This window comes from Neophocaena asiaeorientalis, unplaced genomic scaffold (assembly GCF_003031525.2).
Source record: "Neophocaena asiaeorientalis asiaeorientalis breed wild unplaced genomic scaffold, Neophocaena_asiaeorientalis_V1.1 scaffold123, whole genome shotgun sequence".
Classification (NCBI taxonomy): domain Eukaryota; kingdom Metazoa; phylum Chordata; class Mammalia; order Artiodactyla; family Phocoenidae; genus Neophocaena; species Neophocaena asiaeorientalis.
The window spans coordinates 11,651,283-11,664,630 of NW_020173666.1; the positions used below are offsets into that span (position 1 = coordinate 11,651,283).

At 44.4% G+C, this 13,348-nt stretch overlaps 1 protein-coding gene across 1 annotated transcript in view; it reads left to right on the plus strand.

Annotated features, from left to right (window-relative positions):
• ZDHHC14 (zDHHC palmitoyltransferase 14) overlaps positions 1 to 13,348 on the plus strand; it is a 274,480-nt gene that overhangs the window by 167,842 nt on the left and 93,290 nt on the right. Inside the window, exon 4 of the mRNA XM_024747851.1 lies at positions 898 to 1,058. Coding sequence (XP_024603619.1) covers positions 898 to 1,058 — 161 coding nt within the window. The remainder of the gene's footprint in view (positions 1 to 897; positions 1,059 to 13,348) is intronic.

The following is a 13,348-nucleotide window of genomic DNA, read 5'->3' on the forward strand; positions in this document are numbered from 1 at the left end:
AGCTCCAGGCACCAAGCTAATTTTCACTCTGCCTCTCACCGCCTCTGCAGAGTCAGGGAGCAATGACAGTGGACCAGGGTGGTGCTTAAACCTGGTTCCTGGATCCCTGGAGCCAGCTGGCATAGATGTCAGTCTGTCCCAAGGGCATCTCTCCCTGACTCATCACAGCCCCTGCTGCGAGTCAGTTCATTCACTGCAGGACAGTGAAGGGGTTTCATAGAATCGAGATGTGCTGTGTTCATCCGTTGGTAGCTCAAATGCCTTCTTGAAGAGCATGAGACTATTATATTCCAGCTGCCTAAATCCTTTTAATCCTCTTCGGAAACGGCCTGCAAGTACATTTCCATAGCTCATTAACCTCTTTTGCATAGATTAGCTCCAAAATATTGAAAAAGTGATTTCTTGCCTTTTGAGGGTGGCTTGTGGTTCTCTGCGTTCCGTGCCCTGAGTTGTCTGACCCAGGGAGGAAAGGCCGGGTGTGATGAAGACAGCTCCAAGCTGGTGTCGTCCTATGTTATGCAATTCCAGGGATGGGTGGAGAGTCACATAAATCGTGTGCTGTGTTTACAGTACAAAGGGTGCAAGCTCTGTGCATCTTACATGGATTGTACAAGCAGGATTTTTTAAATTTTTCTGCCAGTGTCTTTCCTGAGTACCACGGTGGGAGCAGAGGATTATTGTAGCTGAGAAGGGGGGTTAAATTGTCCGCAAGAGAGAATTGCAGACCTCCCCAAATGTAAATGCTTAAAACATAGATGAACTTTTAATGGAAATCAATTTTGCTTCTCCAAAAAAGCCGTTAGTTTCTTGGAAAATACAGAGTGATCACTGTTGATTACTGACATTGTATTTCCTTTCTTTCTCCCCTCCCCCACCGCCTTCCCAACCTGCTGGCAGCTGTCCGTATCTAGCAGTGAAAATCACCCCTGCTATCCCCGTGGTCGGTGGCATTCTGTTCTTCTTTGTGATGGGGACCCTGCTGCGCACCAGCTTCAGCGACCCTGGCGTCCTTCCGCGAGCCACACCTGATGAAGCCGCCGACCTGGAAAGGCAAATAGGTAATTCTGAAGGTCCGCCCTTAGCCTCTGGTCACTGCCCACCTGTGCTCAGCCCCAGTGCGGGAGGACAAACGAGGAGCCCGTGCAGGAGGGGCTGGGTGCTGGACAGTGCCAAGTCCCCGGGGAGGAGTCCCGAAGTTTTCATTCACTTGGCCTGAGGATGACCTGAGTAGGAGGTGGGATGGAAAGTGGTCGGAGGTAAGGCTGAGGGACCGGTGCACTGGAGACAAGCTGGCGGTGCCATCAGGCAGGCCGCTGCCACCGAGCTCTTTGAAACCCGAGCGTCCGAGTCCCCTCCGAGAAGGAGCCTCTGTTGTGAAAGCTGTAGTTCCTGGTGGCTGCTCTTCATTCCCTTTTATTATCATCATAGCTGAACTCTGGTTTCCATGATGTAAACCTGGAAATGTTAACATCTTAGACTGCTGTCCTATTTATCCACCCTAGGATCCAGCATTTCCTTTATTAAGGCATAACAAATATGTATATTTCTGGTTTATATTGAGATGAATGGCTTTATTTTTCCTTAGATATTGGAAATCCTAGGATTAAAAATTTCCAGCAATCCATTTTAAAGATATTAAAACCAATCCTAATCCCTCATACAAAGAACCCTTAAAGTCCTTTTTTTAATTAAAAAGAGAGCTTCCTCTTAAAAGTTTCCCTTTGTGAATGTGTAGCTTTGCTGTGGTACAGTGATAATTTGACAAGCGTGGCAGGGGGCTGTGATGACTCAGTGTGAACATGAAGTTTAGGCATGAAAAATCATTTGACAGAAATAGTTCTCTCCCAGTGGGCTTCCGTTCACAGCCCACTCAGATGAAAGACCCCCACTTTCCACAGTATAAAGAGGTACAAGTGTGGGTCTTGATAGGCACCATCTGCTCTGGTCCACCTCCCCAAGTGCTGAAGCACAGCCATGTCCTTCTCTGAGCATCTGCTTCCATCCTTCATCCCTGTCACCTGGGAGGGGAGCAGTAAAGGAGTTGATTATGGGAGTGTGTGTGAGTTGTCTGCTGGGCTGCAGCCTCCTTGTGTCCTGAGGTAGGGAAGTGGGGAGACAGTCTCTTTGACACCACATATTGAGATTTGAACACAGGGTATTATTTCATAATCTAAAGCCTACATTTATAGCTTGTTAATAAACTGTAAAGGCCATCCATGACGGTCATTGAATTTGATCACATCTCAGCAAGTTTGTGAGGAAGACTTTATTATTACACCCGTTTTACAAATAAGAAAACAAAGCCCCAAAGTGGTTAAATGGGAGAAAGTGGCAGAGCCAGAGCCTTCAACCCAGGTCTCCTGGGTCTCATCCGTTGTTCTTTAGGGATGTTCTTGTTCCTGAAGGCCCAGTTTCCTTCAAGGAATAGAATGGGGCCTCTAGAAACTGCGTAGTCTATGCCCATGTCAAACTGGCACAAGCTCGAAACTCCTACTCAAGCAGTGTGCAGACAGCCCAGCTCCCCACACTGGCCGTTAAGCATTTTCCTGCTGTGATCCTATTTTCCCTCCCACCTCCCTGTTAGTGCTAGGAGCATCCACAGAATTGGCAAGATCAGGAACTGGGGTTTTTTTTGCCTTCCTTACAAAGTGGATAATAAAGCGCGCCATTGGAATTCTCTATTATGAATGCAGATTCTAAGAGGCACAGACTTTCCATCATTAACATTGAGGAAGTTGAATGATTCACGGAAGTGCAAGTTTTTTGTTGTTTTGTTTAGTTTTTTCTTTTTTCCTTAAAGTTGATAACCTCAGAGCAGTATTTTTCAACATAAGCAATTTTTAAAAACCAGCTCTGCCCCCATGTCTCCGCCCCCCAGAGACACAGATTCTGTGAGAGAACTAGATGGGGTAAAGGATAAAACCAAATTTTGTTTCCTGTGCAGGAGAGAAAAGGGGCTGTAGAGACAGGGCTTTGGCATGGCAGTAATTAGTAGTAGCCTGGCACATCCTTCCCTGAAAGGCAATGATGAGCCTAGACAGAATAGTCAGAAACAATCATTTCATGGCTCTGGAATTTGAGGAGTGGTTATTCATGAAAAACTGACGAACTCTGGGTAAGAACAGTGGGAGGCTGTGGCATTCTGTCCTGGGGCTGCTCTAATCGCTAACCTGCGTTCAGAGGTGAGGAAGTTCTACCTGGACAGGACAAGCCCTGAAAACCAGCAGCATCCATGTCTGAGGGGCTGACTTGATTTGGAGTGGAGCATGGAAAAAACCAGAAACTGAAACTTTCACCTTAAGAAACTGGACAAAGAAGAGCAAACTGAACTCAAAGCAAGGAGGAGTAAGGAGATATTAAAGATGACAGTGGAAATCAATGAAATAGAATACGGAAAACAACAGAGAATATCAGTGAGCCCAAAAGTTAGTCCTTAGATAAGGTCAACAAAATTGACAAACCTGTGACTATACTCCCCTGACCCTCCACTCCAAAAAAAGACAGAGAAAAAGAGAGAAGATGTGAATTACCAAAATCAGGAATAAAAGCAGGGGCATCACCATAGGATTTTAACTATATGCTACAAATTAGACAACTTAGACAAATAAACAAATTCTTAGAAAGCCACAATTACCAAAAAGAACGACTCAGGAAGAAATAAAAAATCTGAAAAAACACATAGCAAGTAAAGAAACTGGTTGTCCATATTAGAAAGATGAATTTGAACCCTTACCTCACACCATACACAAATTTTAAATGAATCACAGACCTACGTATAAGAGCGAAAATGATAAAACTTCTGAAGGAAACATAGAGAAAATTTTCATGACCTTGTGTTAGGCAGAGTTCTTAGATATGACACCAAAAACGTGATCTGTAAAAGAAAAAGATGATAAATTGAATTTCATCAAATTAAAAACTTTTGTGCTTCAAAAGATACCATTTAAGAAAATGAAAAGACAAACCACAGACTGGGAGAAAATATTCACAAATCGAACATCTGATAAAACATTTCGTACTTGTATCTAGAACATATTAAGATCTCTTACAAGTCAATAATAAGACAAACAACCCAATTAAAAGATGGGCAAAGAATTGAACATTTTTTTCAAAGCATATATATGAATGGCCAATAAGCACATGAAAAGATGCTCAACATCATTAGTTGTTAGGGAAATGCAAATCAAAACCATAGTGCAGTACCACTTGACACCCACTAAAATGGCTCCAACCAGAAAGATGGACGGTGTTGATGAGGATGTGGACAAATTGGAACCCTCATGCGTTACAGGTGGGAACGTAAAATGGTGCAGCCACTTTGGAAAACTCTTCTCAAAAGTCCTCAAGAGGTTAAAGTTACCATATGACCCAGCAATTCTACGCCTCCGTATATATCCAAGAGAAGTGAAAATACACATGCTTGTATGTGCGTTATACCTAATAACCAAAAACTGGAAACAGCCCAAATGTCCATCGGTGGGTGAACTGATGTACAGTATGTGGTCAGTCCACACAATGGAATACTGTTAAGCAGTAAAATGGAGCAAAGTGTTGACACAGGTTGAAAGAAGCCAAATCAGAAGACTAAATACTGTGTGGTTCCATTTATATGAAATGTCCAGAAAGGGCAAACTTTCAGAAAAGAGAGCAAATCAGGGATTGCCCAGGCTGGGGCTAGGACTGAGGGCTGACCACACATGGACGTGAGAGAACTTGTTGGAGGGATAAAAATGGTGTCAAATGGATTGTGGTGATGCTTGCATAATCTAATACATTTACTAAAATCATTGTACTGTGCACTTACAATGGATAACTGTTACGTAATGTAACTTACACCACAATAAAGCTGTCCAAAATAAAAAGGAGGAAGAGAGGAAAGGAGAGAGGAGGAGGATGGAGGAGAAGGAAGAAGGCTCTCCTGTCCTCTGGTTGTGGGATTTTAGGCTAGTTGTCCACTTTCTAAACCTCATCCCACCATGTTCTTAACTTCAACATGGGAATAAGGACCCAGAGCCTGTGAGGTTCTTGTCAGGATTAGCTCAGTAAACTGTAGAAATTTTTAAGAAAAATTTTCCTCTTTTCCCACTTGGTTCTCTCTTCACCTTCTATAAACACAGATTCTCATAAAAAGCAACCCGGTTTGTGATGGAAATAAACAGCAGAGCTGGTCTAATGCTTTATAAGGAGTTCTCCTGTATATCACTTGGCTGTGGAAAATAAGACGATGTTTCAATGAAATCCTACCACATTTATTTCATGCTCTCTAAAGAAGGAAAAATGAAAAATGCGATTTGGAAACTTTTTATTATTAGGGCTGTTGATTCCAATTATCCATTGTATTTCTCTGCGTGTAGAAGCCCAGAACAGCCACTTGAAACCATCCATCTGAGGAGCTGATTGAAGATTTGCCAAGCATCTGACCAGCTACCCCGTCTTCAGATTTCTGGAGAGGAGTGGGTGGCGAAGAGGAGGCTGTGTGTCTCAGAGTCTGTTCCAAGTCTCTGGAAACGCCCTACACTTCTTTCTTCTGAAAGAGCCTTCCCAATAACTCATGTTGCAGCTAAAAAGACAGCCAAGAATGCCAACAGGAGTCCAGGGAGGTCCTGCTGGGGTCATTGGAGTCCTGCTTGGAAACTTCTTAGTTTTGGAAACTCAGTTCTTTCAGTTCACTCGGGGACGACCAGATACTAAGCAACTGATTTGGGCTTAGAAAAAATTACGATACCACATTCACGGGCTCCAAGCATTTCATTTCAATTAGGGATAGACCTTTCCAGGGATCAAAATAGGGGAAAGAGGCGGGTCTCCCTCCTTCCTTCTGTTTCGTATGCATCTCTTCCCATCCTGAGGTTGCCAAGACAGGGACAGCAACTGTGAGCTGAAATATGCACTCAGCCTGTTGGGCTCCAAAAGCAAGGCTAGTTATTTAGGAAGCTCTCTCCCTGTGTCACGGTAATCCCGACCCCAAACAAGTGATCTAATGGCTGCTTGGTGAGGATGGAATCAGATTAAAGGAAGCCAGGTGGCCTTTAAAAAATTCACCTGTGCTATGGCAGAATCTGAAGAATTATTGTCTCCACTCTGAGCCTTTTACTGGCCGGCTAGAGTACCACTCTGCTGGACAAGTGCCCATGTTTGCGCCTCCCTTCCCTCTGCTCTGACCCCCTCTCCCCTCCCTCCTCTTCCTCTCCTCGCCCTTCTCCCCCGCCTTCTCTCCTCTCCTCCCTCCTCCTTTCTTCTTCTTTCTCTCTCTCTCCCATACTCTTTTGGTCAAATTCTCATCATCCAGGAATTTTCCTTGTAGTACCCGGAACCAGTCACCATTTCTAACACTGGAGTTTCTCTTTCATTGCCTCCTAAAGCCGTCCTTGGGCTGGGTATCCTCTAGAGGAGCCGTCTAGGAAGCAGGCAGTCAGCTTCCTGCCTCCACGGAGGCACTGGCCTTGTCAGCAGCTCAGGTCTACACTGTCCCAGAGAGTGCAATTCCTGCAAGGGCTCTGTGGAAACAGGATGTGTTTACCACCCATCTGACTTGTTAGTTTTCTCCCCAAAGACATCTTAATTCTATGTTTAAGAGTAGAAACATTTTCATTGGAATTTTAATAACACTGATTCAGTTTTGTTGAAGAAAATGCTTTCTGAGGAGAACATTCTTAAGCGAATTTAAGACCTTAATTTTCTCTATTGTAAAGCTACACTATTTCCAATATTTTCTCATTGCCATTTTTATTGTACCAAAATTATTTTTATTGAAGTGATTTCTTTTCTGTGTAAAATTTATAACTAAGATTTTTTTTTGATTTTTTTAATATTATGAAAGCTGCCATTATGAATTTTCTTTTTTTTTTTTTCCAATTTTTTTCAATTTTTGGTTGCATCCCACAGCATGTGGGATCTTAGTTCCCTGACCAGGGATCGAACCCACTCCCCCTGCACTGGAAGTGCAGCGTCTTAACCACTGGACCGCCAGGGAAGTCCCAGATTTTCTTATAGAACTGTTATTTCTACTACAACAAATTTTCCTGGTGATTTAATTTTTTACTGTGTGAATTTTTTAAGCCATAATTGGCTTCTTTTTGTGTTAGTTATTTCTACTGGTAATATTCACCATAAAATTGCTTTTAAAATTGATGGCTTCATTTATTTTTTGCCTTATAACTAGTCTATTGGCTGTGATTGATCTGTGATGACCTCTTCCCATACATTTTGCAGTCACGTTGTATGCTGTATACTAGATAGCCACACTTGAATATGCAAGAAGAAAAGAAAAAAGGCAGGCATCAAAGATGGTTCATTTGATTGATTTTTGCCAGTTTTCCTTTCAGAAGGTGACATTTTCTGTCCATTTCTCCTATTCTTATTTGCACCTCCCTACTCATCTCCAAAATCACCCCAGTTAATCCTTTGTGTAATTTTTATTTGCAGTGTGGTCATTTCAGGACCTCATGAACATTCTGCTAGACCAGGAACTTTGTGCAGAGTTGAACTGCACCTGCCTCTCTGGGACTCCTTCCTGCCTTTACCATTCACCACCCCGCCCCCCGCTGCCTGTTCTCTACCCTGTTCTTTCCAGCATTATTATGATGTGCTTCATTAGCTTTTAGACTTTCTCTTTAATGCACCAGCTTAAGCATTTACCTGTGTCCACTGAAATAAAATATTCCCTGCCCTTTTCCTGTAAAGTAATTGGTTTATTGGTCCATGATGAAAAGGTAGAATAGTATTAATAGCTATTTTTATTAAACACTTCTCTTATGCCCGGCATTATGCTAACCTCTTTCCATGTATGATCTCATTTAAGACTCACAACAGCCATTCCATGACGTTTAGACGCTATTAATGTTCCTATTTTATGTAAGAGAAAGCTGGTGCTCAGATTTGCTGAAGGTCATCTGACCAGAGCTGGCAGTCAAATACAGGTCGGTCTGCCATGACACCCTGTGCTATTAACCACTGCCTGCTACTGCCCACCCTCTCGTTGCCCCAAGGGGAAATTTCTGGGACCCCTGGAGCAGGTAGCACTTCCCTTTGCCCGTAAGTTCTATTCTCTCTCCCCGCCCCAGATTGTCAGCATCATCTGGTCCTCCAACTTCCCTGGCCCATTGGCTGGGTCTCCCTGTCGTAGCCACGGTCAGAAATAGAGAGCCGTGTCCAGCACACTGTGGCTAGCGGGCCTGGTTCTCAAATCCTGAGCCCAAGTGGGTGGAGAAGAAGAACTACAGGGAAACTCCAGACAACCTGACGGCCCTGTTGGGGCTGCCTCGCTGATGTTCCCTGATGCTTGTGAAGGAGTTAAGGGAAGCGGGGGCAGGGTGTCCTACCATATCTGAAATACCTTCTAGAAGAGGCATTTCCTTGTTTAGGAGAAAATGCCAGAATCATCTAGTGTGTACTGATGCCAGGGAAGGGTAGTGAGTCTCCTATAGAAATGCAGAGTGGTTGCTTAGAATGTCAAACTCCCTGATTGTCTCTTTTTAAAAAAATCCCACCCTGGGAGAGCTGGAAACCAGATGTCACAGTTCAGAATTATGGTATTTGGGGAAATACCACAAGGTTCCGAAGGGTCTAGTTCTGAGGGGTGGAAGGAGCTGGAGATTTTGTTTTACTGAAGGATTTGGAAGAATGGGTGTGTTTCATCCAGGATGCTTATTGAAGCCTATGTTATTTCTTCTTCCTGTAGAAGTCCAAACTTTTGGGAATGTACTGTGTGCTGGAACTGAGGCCAGTTTCTGATGCATTTACTTTAAAAATAAAAAGTACTGTAATTGTAATCATTTCTCATATACAAGGCCACAAAAAGGGGAAAGATGATGAAAGAAGCAGGGTGAGGAAGATGTCAACTTCAAGGGAACGGCGGAAGCCAGGTGCTGCAAGGAGGGGAAGTAAAGGATCAAGTGGCATGAAAGGGATGGGAAAATTGGGACCACATGGTTCAAGAATATGGCCAAAGGAAAGAGCAAGAGTCTGGAGCTTGTTAATGGAAATTAGAGGCCCATCCTCACCCAGCTGGGGGCACTAAGAAGACTGCTGACTCACGGATCTCCTGGCTGCAATACAAGAGCTTTCTCAGCTCACCTCCCCGACTGCAGGTAGGCTGGTTCATTGCAATGCTCTGAGTCATAGGAAGTCCCAGTTTAAAGGGACCTCAGCAATCATGGAGTCTGTCCTGGACAACTCCCTTAGTTTACAGATGAGTAAACCAAGTCTCAAAGAGAGACAGGTACAAATCCGCCAGTGCTCACACAGAGCGAATCTGAGACAGACCTGAGACTCCAGCCCTGGGGTCCTGATGCCACGTGCAGGTACTATACCTCTCCTTTGACTTTTTTGCTTCTGAAACTGAATCCCTAAATCCTAAATCAAAGTGAGGTCCGTGAAAAAGCAACATCAACATCACCTGGGAGGGGCTTCCCTGGTGGTACTAGTGGTTAAGAATCCGCCTGCCAATGCAGGGGACACGGGTTCAAGCCCTGGTCCAGGAAGATCCCACATGGTGCAGAGCACTAAGCCCGTGCGCCACAACTACTGAGCCTGCGCTCTAGAGCCCGCGAGCCACAACTACTGAGCCCAAATGCTGCAACTACTGAAGCCCGTGTGCCTAGAGCCCATGCTCTGCAACAAGAGAAGCCACCGCAATGAGAAGCCGAGTGGCCCCTGCACCGCAACAAAGAGTAGCCCCCACTCGCCGCAACTAGAGAAAGCCTGCACGCAGCAACGAAGACCCAGCGCAGCCAATAAATAAATATTTAAAAAATCACCTGGGAACTGAGTAGACCTGCAGGACCTCAGCCTCCAGCCCACCTGCTGAATCAGCACCTGTCGTTTAAACCAGATGCAGGTGATCCATATGAAAGCTGAGAAGCGCAGCCCTAAAGCCTTTCCACCTCCCTCCCTGCGACGGGGGCCCAAACCTATGACCGTCCTCTCCAGCGGTCAGTATTTGCTTCCTCTCCTCTTAAGCTCTCGGGACCATGATATTTTCAGGAGTTTGGCGCACTACAACTTCAGTTACTTTGAGCATTCAGCGTAACAACTTCCTGTAGCAAATCTGAGCAGGCGCTTCCCATTCTCTATTACTACTTATGAAAACAACTGTGTCAGTAAATATTTTCTCTTTAGCTAGTGCTTTGCAGAGTTCAAAGTCCAGCTGTGTTTTCATCATCAGTAAAGTATGTGGCTATGAGTGCCGACTCTGTCAATAAGTTGACTGAGCCTGCATCCCAACTGTTCCACTCGCTGTATAATCCTGAGAAGTGTTTGAACTTCTCTGGGCCTTGATTTTGATGCATATAAAATAGATCCACTAAGTGCAAAGATCCGCTCTAGTGTTGTTATTCTGTGATTCTAGAAATAAGTCCTTCTTCCTCCTTTGCTTGACCATGAAAATCTGGCAACCTAAACGCTTTAGAAGGTTATTAAGCCTAGTCAGCTACTGAAACAGGAGTGACATATTCCGTTAATAATTTTAGAATGCAAAGCTATACGCACACCCATGTAAATTCAACAAGTAAACTGTAGTTGCTGCGAAATAAGTGAGATATTTAAATGACTTGCTGGAATATTACTATCGTTATTACTTTAACTGGTATGCTTGGGAGGGTAAAGTAGGATGATGAAACTAGCTCTCTGAATGAGGGAATGAGTCAGCCAGTCAGTAGGTTTTAGAGGGAAGTCAAAGCTAAGGCACTTATCCAGGCAGGGCCTGTTGGGCAAAATGGGATCTGGTCACGCTGCCGCCGGTGTGTGCGCTGGGCGGGATGGGGAGGGAGGCGAGAATGGCCTCTCAGGAGAGAAGTCCCCCCGGAGAAGGTTAATCAGAAGAGTGAACAGGCTCTTTGTGCTGGGAAGTGGGAGGCATTTTCTTCTGACAAGTGTAGAGTAGCATGAAAGGCAGCTCAAGAATAAAAGGAAACAAAGGACTCTGGGAGGAGAGAGGAAATGGAGTGGCAAGGAGGTGGGGCGGGGCTCAGCTGGGAGGAGCCGGGAGAGGCCGAGCAGGTGCAGGTCCAGGAAAGGATTACCCGCCACGCTGAGCAGCAGAGATGATTTAAGGAAGGAGTGCTGTGGTCAGAGAAGCAATAGGTCTGCCTTGCCGTTTTCTTGGGAAGAGCTTTTTTTTTTTTCTTTTAACAGCCCGGGGAGTCATCCCACATACTGCTTTGTAACAAACACCTGCACGTTTTGTGGCTGGAGTCTAAATTTAGGAATCCAATTTAAGTGAGAGCCTCTTGCCAAGCAGCCCATTCGTTAGTGTCTCTGCTTATCCTTATCCCTCACCTGTCAGATGCCCGTGTGTCATTTATGCACTCGCATACTCTGTGAATGTGTAACTTCATTGACATGTTACCTTTGGGGTCTGTGATATCAGTGAAACTGTGTCATAATAATCACCCTCTGAAACTTTGATGTAATCCAACCAACTCACTGTTGTTTTCCAAGTGAACTTTCTTCCTCCTTCTTTGGAGTTTAATGCTGCAGTGTAGGGATTTACAGCTGGTTTGGGGGGGCTGGGGCATGCTATATCTCCCTTCCCTCCTGTGTCCTAGAAAACTCAAATCTAAGTTGTGGGAGACAGCTCAACTGTTGTGTTTCTTGTAGATAAGTTCTGAGGCTAAGACTCATTGCCTAAGAATATAAGTAGACTAACATCAGCTGTGTTGTCCAAGCTTGTGAGGGGCATTAGCACTCAGAGGCTGGAAGGTACATGAAAGAGGACAGGGAAGGCTTGAGGTGGTTCTATCTGGAAGAATGGTGGGGCTCTTCCTCCCACCATGTTTGGTACAGAAAAAATTCCTAACATTCTTCATGTATCCAGATTTATCTTCCAAGGCTCCTGTAGGAAAAAGTTGGCTTATGTAGGTGGACAGAAGTGAAGACCATTTATTTGGAAACTGTAGATTAACACTTTCTAAGAGAAAACAGAAATCGAAGTGGATGAATGCCATACTTCATACCATCAGAATCTGGAGTGTGTACTTGACAAAATCTCTTTCTCTTCCTTTAAGGGTAGAAACTTGAAGTCCAGGGGTCCTTGAGTGAGTGAATGGATGGGTTACTCCTTGCACTCAATAGAAATCAATAGAACAGAAATAGGCTAAAAACTCCTGTGGCCCTCACAAAACTAAATGGAACACGCTTGGAGCGATACTGAGTTCAATAGAAATATAATGCAAACCACATGTGTAATTGCAAATTTTCTAGTGACATTAAAGTGAAGAGGGATAGGTGAAATTAATTTTAATAGTATATTTTATTTAGCCCCGTATATCCAGAATAGTATCATTTCGACATGTATTCAATATAAAAAAGTACCAACAAAATCCCTTACATTTTGGTGGGGTTTTTGGTATGAAGTCCTTTCAGTGTGTATCTTGCACTTACAGCACATAGCAATTCCGATGTGCCACATTCCACCTGCTCAGTAGATACACGTGGCTAGTGGCTGCCATGTTGGACAACATGAACATACAGAACAAAGAATTGGACCTAAATAGTTATTGGAATCTCTCAGAGTTCTTGGTATTGTTTATCTTGTTTTGAGATCATTTGAATAACCACTGGATTCCTCCTTTGAGATCCTCCGCCTGTCATGTATTCCATAATACATACCTGAAGGCAGAGTCAAGCATCTCTGGAGAGTTGAACAACCACAGAACTCATGCGTCTCAAAGGAATTAGTCGGGGAATGGGTGGCTTGCTTTCCCGTGGTCTGTTTCCTAAGATACAAATATAGTGACTCAAATGGGAAATTTAAGAACAATACCCGGGGACTGAATGATCTGGTATGGACTCATCTAAGGGAAGCATGCCGTGTTTATGCTTTGGGGACCAGTGTCACAGGTCATGGCCAAGCTAAGCCCTCTCTGCATGGATCCTCAGGACTGGGGAGCTGTCATTTAACAGTTGTCACAGATTCCCGAGCTCACCCATGGGCTGGGGTGAGAGTATCCCAGGGTTATCAAAGCCTCTGAGTACCGCCTACAAGCAGAAGGCTGTTGAAAAGTTTACTTCTGGTGCCTCATGGGAGAAGTTTGTCTTTCACTTCCTATCAAAGGATTGCTGATTATCTAAAGCCAGCTGGAGCTGTTGTCTCGCTGTTGGGACTGTCCTCCCCGTGTGGTGTGTGTGTGTGTGTGTGTGTTGTCAAGGGTTGCTCCAAAGCCAAAGCTCCCAGCAGGAGGACACGTGGGGCATATATTATTTTACGAGATGCAGCTCTTCTGCTCTCACTCAGGTATAATGGATTCATTTGGGAGGGCGAGAGTTGGGCCATCGCAAGTGTCAGTGAGGCCAGAACTTTCAGATTGGATCCTGGTAACACTCCTTATGTCATATGGTTGATTTGAAG